This window comes from Dromiciops gliroides, chromosome 2 (assembly GCF_019393635.1).
Source record: "Dromiciops gliroides isolate mDroGli1 chromosome 2, mDroGli1.pri, whole genome shotgun sequence".
NCBI lineage: Eukaryota > Metazoa > Chordata > Mammalia > Microbiotheria > Microbiotheriidae > Dromiciops > Dromiciops gliroides.
Genome location: NC_057862.1, coordinates 175,319,665 through 175,331,820, shown reverse-complemented (window position 1 = coordinate 175,331,820; position 12,156 = coordinate 175,319,665). Strand labels below are relative to the sequence as shown.

General features: G+C 49.1%; 1 protein-coding gene across 1 annotated transcript; it reads left to right on the top strand.

Moving 5' to 3' along the window:
- The first annotated feature begins 281 nt into the window (after window positions 1-281).
- PCK2 (phosphoenolpyruvate carboxykinase 2, mitochondrial) lies at window positions 282-11,808 on the top strand. Its single transcript, XM_043984628.1, has 10 exons — window positions 282-590; window positions 5,566-5,811; window positions 6,464-6,648; window positions 6,742-6,945; window positions 7,194-7,381; window positions 7,718-7,880; window positions 8,261-8,479; window positions 10,320-10,457; window positions 10,737-10,832; window positions 11,137-11,808. The coding sequence occupies exons 1-10, from the start codon at window positions 562-564 to the stop codon at window positions 11,589-11,591; spliced, it is 1,923 nt and encodes a 640-aa protein (XP_043840563.1). The 5' UTR covers window positions 282-561; the 3' UTR covers window positions 11,592-11,808.
- The last annotated feature ends 348 nt before the right edge of the window (window positions 11,809-12,156 follow it).

Genomic DNA, 12,156 nt, shown 5'->3' with positions numbered 1-12,156 from the left:
TGCTTCCAGCTCTAAATCTTCGAAGGGGCGATTTCCCGGAGCACTGAAAGCCTCCTTGGGGCCAGGATGTGCACTTTTGTAGACTTCTCGAGCCCAACTCATCTACCCGGAGCAAGAGGTTCCCCGAGTTACATCATGTGGAGAGGGGCGTGGCCTGCAATCAGGGGGTGGGTCCAGGCAGAGGAACCCGAGCTGGGGCCGGCATCCAATGGGAAGGATGCGAGGCTAGGAGCTATAAGGACGCCCGGGCCAGAAGGGCGCTGCTTCGGGCTGGGGGTGGGGTGGACCTAGGGGGATGAAGCCGGGTGGCGGGGTCTGGGTGCCGGCCAGGTAACGGGGTAGAAGAGTCCCCGCGGTCCCTCCCAGGTTCCGTGCCCAGCCCCGCCTTCCCCGTCTCCTTCTTAAGCAGCTCCCGCCCTCGCCCCGGCTCCCGCCACTACTGGCAGCAGTCGGTCGCCTCCCCCGGTGCCCCCCACCCCCTCCATCTCTGCTCCCCGGCTCGGGCACCCCGCCCCCCAGCAGCCCCGGCTTCGTGTTCTGCGTGCGCTCCGGTCAGGTCTCATGGCCTCTCTGTATCGCCCCTGTCTACGGTGAGTGAAGCGTGGCCCGGAGCCGCCACCCCAACTACCCGCCCCCACCCCGCCCGTGGCCTCTTTCCCTCCTAGGGTTCGAGCCTCTGCTCTGCACCCCCGGCCCTTGTCTGCCGGGCACCACATTCCATCCTGGGTGTCCCCCCATTCTTCACCCCCAGTTGTTTGTGCATCAGTGTCCCGAGGCCTCTGTGCCGACTTGATCCTCTTCTCCCTACCCTCTAGTCAGTCTGTCTGCCTCTTGCTGGCCACCACGTCCCATTCAATGAACTTCCTTTCCCCTCCTTCTCCTGCCTGACATGCTGGCTTTTCCCCCCTTCGTCGGGGAGCTTTGCTGGCTAACTTCCTTCCCTTCCTCCCCATGCTCTTCACGTGTTTGTCACCGCTCTTCTCGCCCCGCTCAAGTTTAACTCTTTAAGTAGCTTGGAAGGAAGGGCCCCTGAGCAAGTTGTGAAGGACAGCAGGGGAGATGGACGAGGAGGGGGAGGCCTGGGGGGTGGAGGGGAAAGATAGTGAGAAAGAACCCATGTGGAGGTGGGGAGCAGAGTTTCTCTGAAGGAGGTAAGAGGTAAACATCCATTCCCTTGGATTCCCTAGGAACAGATCCTGGCAAGGAGCCCAGCACAACCGTAGGGACCTCTGGGAGCAAGGCAGGAAAGCAGGGTGAAGTGGGGGTGGGGAGGAAGGACCATTGCATTTCTCTGCAAGCATTTCTATTCTGCTTCCTCCCCTTCCTAGTTCTGGGCCCTTAGTCCAAGTGGATCTCTTCTGGCACATCTCTCTCTGGCCCCTGTCTAGCCCCAGCTGCCCAAACCCTTTTCTCTATGAGTCTGTCCCTGGTTCCCCTGTCTCTCTAGACACTGCCCCAGCCAGACCCTGGAAAAAGAGAAAAATCTTCTTAAGAAAGTTTAGGGGTGGGGCAGCTAGGTGGCGCAGTGGATAGAGCACCGGCCCTGGATTCAGGAGGACCTGAGTTCAAATTCGACCTCAGACACTTAATACTTACCAGCTGTGTGACCCTGGGCAAGTCACTTAACCCCAATTGCCTCAACAACAACAAAAAATAAATTAATTAAGAATGTTTAGGGGGCAGGTAGGTGGCACAGTGGATAGAGCACCAGCCCTGAAGTCAGGAGGACCTGAGTTCAAACGTGGCCTCAGACACTTGACACTTACTAGCTGTGTGACCCTGGGCAAGTCACTTAACCCCAATTGCCTCACCAAAAAAAAAAAAAAGAGAGAGAGAGAGAGAGAGAAAGTTTAGAGGAGCTTCATCATAAACTTTCTAATATAAGGCCACTACCCACAAGATAATTTCCTATTCAGTTTATTTCAATTGATGTGTATTTAGGATGACTTCTACCCAGACAGAATTATATCTTCCAAAGATGATAGCAGAGGTCTGGATGCTACTGAATCCCTTCCTGCCTTTACCCTGGGCTTCTCTGGGTTTCATCTAGTTTTGGCAGCACTGGCCAAACTACCTCCTCACCCCAGACTGGTCTTACCTCTGAAACCTATTTCAGAGAGGAGGGGGAGGGGGACCAGGAGGACTGGTCTTTTCCTGGAATCTAGTTGTCAGCTGTCTCCAAAGTCACTATAACCTCCAGCTATCATTTCCAGAAGCCTCCTAAAGGGGTGCCTCTCCCAGACAGCTAAAGGGGGAGGAAGCCTATTTGCATGAGCCACTTATGTGTTTTGGGAGTTTCTGTAGGTGACTCCCTTCTAGGTATGGGGGAGGAGGGCAGCTCCATTCTTTTGGCCTTTGTTCGCTCGGGGTTGCCCCACCCTGGGTTCAGGCCAATCAGAGCAACCCCCTCTTCCTTCCCCCCCACCCCACCCCTAGCCCATCCCCCAGAATCTGGAAGGGCAGGGACAAGGCAAGTGGTATGTGTGGAAAACTGGGCTGAGGCACCAGCCCTCCTTGTTCTTTCAAGTCTGCCAGATGGCAGAACTTCTTTCCCCCTTGTTGAAGCTGCTAACGGTGACCAGAATGGCTGGTGTGGTCCTCCTGTTGGAGGGACAGCTTTCAGAAGCAGTGCAGAGTGACGGCAACCAGCTTGTCAGCAGTATTTTATTAAGGTTCTGAGAATCATTCTAGAAACACTATTCCAGAGGAACCATGGTGCCTAAGAGAATTGTGCCTCTACTGGCTGAGGTTACATACAATTTCCTTCTGAAGGCAGGATATAGGTACATGAAGAAATATAACATTTAAAAAGAAACAAATACATTAATTTTAGATAAATGACCAACATAAAGGGAACATCTTAAGCACATTCTGGCTAGTGACATATTAGTGGCAGCTAGGTGAGTTAGTGGATAGAGGGCTGCACCTGGAGTCAGGAAGTTTTGTTGTTGAGATGTTTCAGTTGTGTCCAACTCATCATGACCTCATTTGGGGTTTTCTTGGCAAAGATACTGGAGTGGGAGCAGCTAGGTGGCGCAGTGGATAGAGCACCGGCCCTGGAGTCAGGAGGACCTGAGTTCAAATTCGACCTCAGACACTTAACACTTACTAGCTGTGTGACCCTGGGCAAGTCACTTAACCCCAATTGCCTCGCAAAAAAAAAAAAAAAGCTACTGGAGTGGTTTGCCATGTTCTTCTCCAGTTCATTTTACAGACGAGGAACTGAGGAAAACAGAGTTAAGTGACTTGCCCAGGATCACACAGCTAATGTCTGAGGCTGGATTTGAACTCAGGTCTTCCTAACTTCAGGCTTAGACACTTTATCCACTGCACAACCTAAGTAATCATTTAACTGCTCTCTACTTTGTTTTCCTCATCTATAAAATGGGGGTAATAGTATCTACCTCCCAGAGCTGTGAAGAAAAAATGATATTTGTAAAGTACTCTGAATCTGGCACTAAATAGCTATGTGAACTCCAGCAATTTCTGGCCTCAGTGGCCTCATGTTTAAAGTAAAGAAGTTAGATTAAGTGATTCCTAAAGTTCCTTACAGCTTCTGATATTCTATGATTATGTTTAATAATAATAGTAATAGGGGGCAGCTAGGTGGTGCAGTGGATAGAGCACTGGCCCTGGATTCAGGAGGACCTGAGTTCAAATACGGCCTCAGACACTTAACAATTACTAGCTGTGTGATCCTGAGCAAGTCACTTAACCCCAATTGCCTGACAAAAAAAAATTAATAATAATAATAATAGTGACTGACATTCATATATCACTGACCAGACATTATTCATTCTTTCAACAAATATGTATTAAACGCATACTATTACATGCAAAGCACTGTAATATGCACCAGGGAATACTCAGATAAAAGTTACAGTCTCCTCCCTCAGTATGCTGCAGTGATAGGGTGCATTCACAGATAAGTATAAGGTAGGGTGTGATGGTGAAAAGAGATCCAGAAAAAGTGATGCAGGAGAAGGTGAGGAGGGAGAGACCCCTTTCAGCCAGGGACTTTGAGGTAAGTAGAGACAAGTAAGCAGTTCATTCCCAGAGTGTGTGACCACCCGAGCAAATCCAGGGGGAATCTTGGAAATGTCATCTGGAGACAGTGGGGCAGTTGTAAATAACAGCTAGTGGTCCATTGTGGCTTCAACATGGAGAGCATGATGGAAAATGGCATGAAATAAGGATGGAAATTTTGGTTGGCTTCTTATGGAAGGATGAGGTGGAGAGAGCTGAATGCCAGTTTAAGGAGTTTGTTTTTTCTAGTGTAGGCAATGGTGCCAGCTTAGGTGTCAGGAAGACAAGTGTCATAAACTGGCCGTGTGGCTCTGGACCAGTCACTTAACCCTCTCAGTGTCTCACCTCTGGGACTAAATATAAATTGCAGAGAAGGTGCAATGAGTAAAGAAAGTTAGCTCTTCACAAGTAATTCCCTGTCCCCCAAAAAATTACAAGTCCAGGCCCAGGCAAGAGGGAAGTTCTGGAGGTTTCTGAGTCGGGAGGGGAATGACATGGTCAGACCTCTATATTAGGAAGGTAGTTTTGGCAGCTGGGTGTAGTATGGACTGGAGATAGAGGGGAGAGAAAGTGGAGTTAGGGAGACCAGTGAGAAGGCTCTTAGGGTAGTAAAGAAGAGGGAATGAGGGTCTTTTTAGGGTAATGATTAGAGAGAAGACAGGCTCTTCAATACTCTCATTATGTACAAAGCTGCCCCATCAGCAGATATGCTCAGACACTCAGGTGACTATTCTCATATGACACTCGAATATGATTCCCTTATTGCCTAGACAGAGCCTCCCTGTATGTTCCCAATTCCACTAAAAATGCATTTATTAAAAAAATTTTAGTGCATTTATTACATGTTGGAGATATGAAGATGAAACAATACACCGGCCCCTGATCTCAGGGAGCTTACAATATAGTGGTAAGAAGAGATTTACATAGCATTTCAGATGTTATGCAACACTTTCATATGTCATCTCATTTACTTTTTTTTTTTTTGGACATGTATTTTCACTGGCTTAAGGAACTTTTCTCTCTGCCAATGTGGATGGGATGTGGGATGCTGCTCTCTAGTTTACAGCCTGAGAGAGTTACCTGGGCAGGGAGAGGTTAAGGGACTTGCCCAGTGATGTGACCCTTATGTTTAAAAGGTCCTCTTGACCCCAGTGACTATCCACTGAGCCACACTGCCTCTCATCTCATTTGATTCCTACAACAATCCTACTGGATAGGTAGTTCAAGTAACATCTCTATTTTATAGCTAAAGAAACAGAGGGTCAGGAAGATTTAGTGACTTGTTCAACATCGAAAAGCTAGTAAAGGAAGACTCCATTCTGCTGAAGGTGAAAATCCAGTGCTGCTTTCATGATAGCACATAACTCCTACACAGCCAAAACTCATGCCAAACCACCCTCTGGGTATCACAGATACACGCCCTAAAGTCCAGTGTATTCAGATATGCTCCAGTATACTCTCGTGCTTATTCCCCGCCCCCAACACATCTCCCACAACAGTGTCCACTGTGGCCATCACTATCCTTCCCCTCTCTCCTAGGCTGGGTTGGCATGGTTTGTGCCCTTGGGGTTATACCCCAAGTCGAGGCAACCATGCATTACGGATAGTCAGTGGAGATTTGGGTCAGCTTCCAGCTAAGGTGAGGGACTTTGTGGAACGAAGTGCCCGCCTGTGCCAGCCAGAAGGCATCCACATCTGTGATGGCAGTGAGGCGGAGAACGATGCCATACTGGCCCTGCTGGAACGTGAAGGCCTTGTCCGAAAGCTATCAAAGTATGACAACTGGTGAGTCTGATCATAAAGGACAGACCGGAGGCTAGACATCTGAGGTGGAGAGACAAGTCAATTTGGGTACATAAAGGCAAAGACTAACCACGGGTCTTTCTTAACTGAACCATCCCAATGAGCGCTAATAATAGATGGGAATCCTGGGAGGAAATAATCATGGGCTGGAGGAATATTTGCATTTTTATATTTAAATGAAGAACATGCAGATCAACACCTTTGAGTTGTATATGACCAACTAGGACAGAGGCCCCCACAATACTGGGGACATGGAAAACTAAACCAAAGATTGGAGATGGTCTAAACTAGAGCAGGGATTCTTAACCTGGGGTCTATGAACTTGGATGGAGAAGATTGACATCACCATTTCAATATAATTGGTTTCCTTTGTAACCCTATGTGTTTTATTTTATGCATTTGAAAAGATTATACCAAGAAAGGGTCCAAAGGCTTCACTAGATTGCCAGAGGGGGTCTACAGTACCGAAAAAGGTTAAGGACCCCTGGTCTATGGAAAGAGGAAAAACGGAGTCCAGGGACAGAACTGGCATATGCTGTGGACCCTGAATAAATGGGAAGAGGAAATGGATGCTTTGGGATTGCCTGACCCCCAGACCCTGAGTGACCAACTCTTCTTGGTGCCCTCTTCCTAGCTGGCTGGCTCGAACTGATCCCAAGGATGTGGCTCGAGTAGAAAGCAAGACAGTGATTGTGACAGAGTCTCAGAGAGACACAGTGCCCATCCCAGCTGATGGAGCCCATGGACAACTGGGCAACTGGATGTCACCAGCCCAGTTTCAGAAAGCTCTGGATGAGAGGTTTCCTGGCTGCATGAAGGGTAACTGTGGACCAGGGGCACGTGCAAGGGACACAGAATGGGGACATGGGGAAGGTTGGAGCCAGGATCTCTGACCCAGCTTTCCTTTCCCAGGCCGCACCATGTATGTCCTTCCATTCAGCATGGGCCCCGTGGGGTCCCCCCTATCTCGTGTGGGGATTCAACTCACTGATTCCCCCTATGTGGTAGCCAGCATGCGAATCATGACTCGACTGGGGAAGCCTGTGCTTCAGGCCCTAGGAGATAGTGACTTCGTTAAGTGTCTACACTCTGTGGGCCGACCTTTGCCCCTGGAAGGTGAGAATCAAGACCTAGAAAGTCTCCCCACCACCACCACCTCAACCATCCTGAAAGAAAGACCTTAAGCCACTACCTATTGAAAGAGGAAACTGAAATTTTGTCCCAAAGCTGAGATTCTCCCTACCCCAACCTTTCTGAACACCTTCCCCTTAGGTGCCCTTCTGCCCCTCGAGGAAACCACCTATCCCCAAACCCCTGGAGGCTTTACGTCCTTGCTAGACGCCCCCATAAACCATTGTCCTCAGGGGAGCTGGTGAACCAGTGGCCGTGCAACCCTGAGAAAACCCTGATTGGTCACGTGCCCGACCAGCGGGAGATCATCTCTTTTGGCAGCGGCTATGGTGGCAATTCCCTGCTGGGCAAGAAGTGCTTCGCCCTCCGCATCGCTTCCCGGCTCGCCAGAGATGAGGGCTGGCTAGCTGAGCACATGCTGGTGAGGAGGGCTGGCTGCTGAGGGTGGGGCAGAAAAAAGACCTGGCCTGTCCCAACCAAAGCCACCCCTCAACCCCCTTCTCATTGCTTGTACCGCCTTGTTGGTGGGCTCCTTGGGCTCCTGGCTGCGCCCAGACAGACCAGGTTCCCCTGCCTACCCAGAATCTAGGTGGCAGGGAGGGGCAGATGTTTAATGAACAAATTCTCTTCTTCCTTGTTAACTCCTAAGTGACCATTGCCTCTCCTACAAACTACCAGGCAAAGCCCCCCTTCTTGCTTCTGCAGAACTTCTGTAACATAGGTACTGTGCTGATGAATATTCCCCGTTCCCCTTCAGATCCTGGGCATCACAAACCCTGCTGGGAAGAAACGATATGTGTCAGCTGCCTTCCCCAGTGCCTGTGGCAAGACTAATCTTGCCATGATGCAGCCCACACTGCCTGGCTGGAAAGTGGAATGTGTAGGTGATGACATTGCTTGGATGAAGTTTGGCAGTGATGGTGAGAAACTATACATGGCAAGAGCATGCACACGCACACACATACGTACACACACACACACAAACACACCACACCACACCACACTCTTACACTTTCTTCTCCATTCATCAAGTTAGCCATCTCTTACCTGTTTCTGGAAAAAAGACAGCCTTTGCTTCTGCCACCGTTAGGGATCACCCCTGCCCTACATACAGCACAGTGTCCAACATTGCCCAGGAGATTCAAGAGCCCTCTCTCCTGCAGTTATTATGTTTGGCTTTGGGTCAAGGAGGGAGGCAGGGTGTAGCACTCTGAACTTCCTTCCCTGGTCTCATCTCCCAACTTTTCTCTCTCCACTCTTCTTTCTTTCTACCTACTCTTCTCACTGCTTTCTCCCCCAGGCCGCCTTCGAGCTATCAACCCTGAAAATGGTTTTTTTGGTGTTGCACCTGGAACTTCTGCAACCACAAATCCCAATGCTATGGCCACAATCCAAAGCAATACACTCTTCACCAATGTGGCTGAGACTAGTGATGGTGGTGTATACTGGGAAGGCATTGACCAGACCCTTCCACCTGGTGTCACCGTCACTTCTTGGCTGGGCAAGGCCTGGAAACCTGGTAAGTGAAGAGGACCAAGTCAAAGAGCAGAGGGTCAGGATAAGGTCTCAGTGAATGGAGAGAAATGTTTCTTCTACTTCAACCCCTACTTTGTCGTTGTTCAGTCATTTCAGTCATGTTCCACTATTCTTTTTTTTATATTTTTTATTTTTTTGGTGAGGCAATTGGGGTTAAGTGACTTGCCTAGGGTCACACAGCTAGTAAGTGTTACGTGTCTAAGGCTGGATTTGAACTCAGGTACTCCTGAATCCAGGGCCAGTGCTCTATCCACTGCACCACCTAGCTGCCCCCATGTTCCACTATTATTGACCCTATTTGGGGTTTTCTTGGCAAAGATACTGGAGTGGTTTGCCATTTCCTTCCCTAACTCATTTTAAGGCAAACATTATAAAGTGACTTACCCAGGGTCACACACCTAGTGTCTGAGACTGGATTTGAACTCAGGAAAATGAGTCTTCCTGACTCCAAGCCTGGCATTTTATACACTGTACCACCTAGGTTCCCTCAGCCCCCACTAGATAACTAGAATTCCAGCCTCCTCCAATACCACTGTATTACAAAAATCTTTTCCTCCAGAACTCCTAGGTTCTGTCCCTCCCCAATAGTCCCTGAAACCCAGCAAGAACTTTTTCTTATCCCTTGAGGTCTGCTTGTGAGAGGAAGGAACATCCCTCAGTCCCAGGCCCCCCCCCCCAACTTTCTGCAGCCTAACTCTGGCATCATACTTCACTGTATAAATACTGTGATTAAGCTCACTTCTCTTCACCTCCCTCAGGCTAAGCAATCTTATGTCCCTCAGTATTTCCCCATAAACCAGTTTTTCAACCCTTTCATCATCTTTGGGTCCTCTTCTGACCCCTCCCTTAGTTTTCTCTGTCCCTCGGAAGTTAAGAAGTACAGAGCTCTTGTGTAGGTCAGAGGAGAGAAGACCATAAGAGAGGGATGGCCTCCTTGTGGTTCCTATAGCCTGTATTCCTATGTTCAGGGCCCATTATCACAGTCACCCTCCTCTATGTAATCACCCTTCATCTTCTCAAAGACCATTATTATGCTCCAACCCTTCCCCATCCAGTGGAAGAAACCCAGAAAATTAAATCTTTCCCCATAGATCAGTTTCTCAAACCTTTCATCATATTTGGATCCAGCAGTATAACTAAGGAGGCTTGTGACTAAAATTAGTTCCCAAATATATACTCTGTAGTAGCAGGGTACCAAGGGAGGAGTGGATGGGAGAGGGAGGTGACGCTGCTCCCTGGGTGAGCGGTCAGAATCAGAGATAATGTTGGCCAGGTGTCTCCCAACCCAGAAATCTGACCTGTAACTCCCAGGTTAGGAGCAGCAGACTCATTAAAGATTTAGGCAGTTTCTCGTTGGAGCATCTGCTCACCTTTCGTCCCCACGTTTTCTGAGGTGTGCCTCAGTGCTACTGTACTGTGCATGTTGCCAGTTCAATTCAACAAGCTAAGCTAAGAACTGACCTTCATACTCTAGTCAGGGTCTGAGCAGAAAAAGGAAAAAAAGGAAAAAAAAAACTTATATTATCACACCAGAGATAAACTCCTATTTACTCTAAGCCCAAGTGATTTACAAGGGAGACTATCACAGTACAAGCCCCACACCCTTGATGGATTCCAGGTTCCTCTCACATCCCTGTATGATTCCCCTAGCATCAGGGGATAATGAACATTCTCTTCTTGGGGAGTGAGAATGAGTCCAGAGTTGGGGAAGGATCCCATTCTCCTTTGGGAGTTGAAAGAAGAGTTGCATCCCAAGAGTGGTGGACAAAAACAGGGTACCAAAAGGGTTGGGTTCAAGGTAAAAGTGCCTGTCTCCATCTCAGGTGACAAGGAGCCCTGTGCACATCCCAACTCACGATTCTGTGCCCCGGCCCGCCAGTGCCCCATCATGGACCCTGCATGGGAGGATTCTGAGGGCGTGCCCATCGATGCCATCATCTTTGGAGGACGACGACCCAAAGGTAGAGTCTCTGCAGGTTCAGTGATCTGTTTCTAGATTGGGAACCTTTCTCCTCTCTCCCTATGTGTAGGAGTTGATCTCCTTCAGTCCAGACTCTTAATTGAAGGAGTCCTTCAGAATTCCCCTATCCCCTACCTCAGGGATCTCAGAGTAGAGACTGAGAGGAAGACAGTGGGTCCAAGTTGATCCATAGGGCACTAGAAGGAACAGGATAGGCAGAGGGGATCAGTTGAGGGCTGGGGAAAGGGCTGTCTGTAATCCCGTTTAATTGACTTCCCAGGAGTACCTCTAGTATATGAAGCCTTCAATTGGCGCCACGGTGTCTTTGTGGGCAGTGCCATGCGCTCTGAGTCCACCGCTGCAGCTGAACACAAAGGTGAGCCTCCTTGCCCATCACTAATGCCATATCCCCCTACTGGGCCTCGCCTCCTTAAGTAGACCCCTATCACTGACCCTTCCTTAGGCCTCCTCAAATCCCTCCTTATCCCCTGACCCGTCTACCTTTTTCACATCAACCCTGAGGACCCCATAGGAAAGCTGTCACCATTCTGCACCTTCATCATGCACTGGGGGAATCCCATTATGTCATCTATTAGACAGCTCAGCCCATCTTGGTTCAGAGGTCCCCTGTCCCCTTCCAAGCAAGGAAGATAACGTGTCACTCTATTCCACTTTCCCAGGGAAGACCATTATGCACGATCCATTTGCCATGCGGCCCTTCTTTGGCTACAACTTTGGGCATTATTTGGAGCATTGGCTGAGCATGGAGGGGCGGCAGGGAGTCCAGCTTCCCCGGATCTTCCATGTCAATTGGTTCCGACGGGATGCATCAGGCCGATTCCTATGGCCAGGCTTTGGGGAGAATTCTCGTGTACTGGACTGGATCTGCCGAAGGCTGGAGGGTGAGGAGAGTGCCCAAAAGACACCAGTGGGGCTAGTGCCAAAAGAAGGGGCACTGAATCTGAGTGGCTTGGGGTCTGTGGACTTCTCTGAGCTGTTTTCATTGCCTAAAGAGTTTTGGGAGCAGGAGGTCCGTGAAATACGAAGCTACCTGAGGGAGCAGGTCAACCAGGACCTGCCCCGGGAGGTACTGGCTGAGTTAGAGGAACTGGAGGGGAGAATAAGAAAAATGTAATCTGGGAACACAGGGGCAGAGATACATACACAGAACAAGAGAGGGTGTACTAGCTACCTCTTTTCAACAGGGGACCTAGAGAGAAAGAGCTGCAAAAAATAAGAGCAACTTTGATTTGACTAATGCCTATTTTGGAGACCACAAACCAGGCTGTATTCCTGTTATATACACTGTCTAAGCTGTTGATTCAATAATAATTATCATTTATTTTGCATAACATTTGTATAGCTTTCATTAACTGTCAAGGCACATAGATATTATTCACTTTCTTCAATATTCCTCTATTATGACCCTCTTCCCCCCAGCCCCTCAATCCATCCCCATCAAAGTCTTTGCTGATCCAACCTCATGAATCTTGCTCATTGCGTGAATCAAACGTAGCATTCCAAACTGGTACTGGGGAGCCCAAGTGGGAAAGAGGGGAGGGAGCATTGTGCAACCTTCATTCTCCCAGCCCAGCCCAGGAAGAGAGAGCTGGATTTGGAGTTAGAAAGAGCTAGGTTTGAATCCCTGCTCTGCTCTCTGTGATCTGTGTGACCTTACACAAGTCCCTTAAGTTCTCATC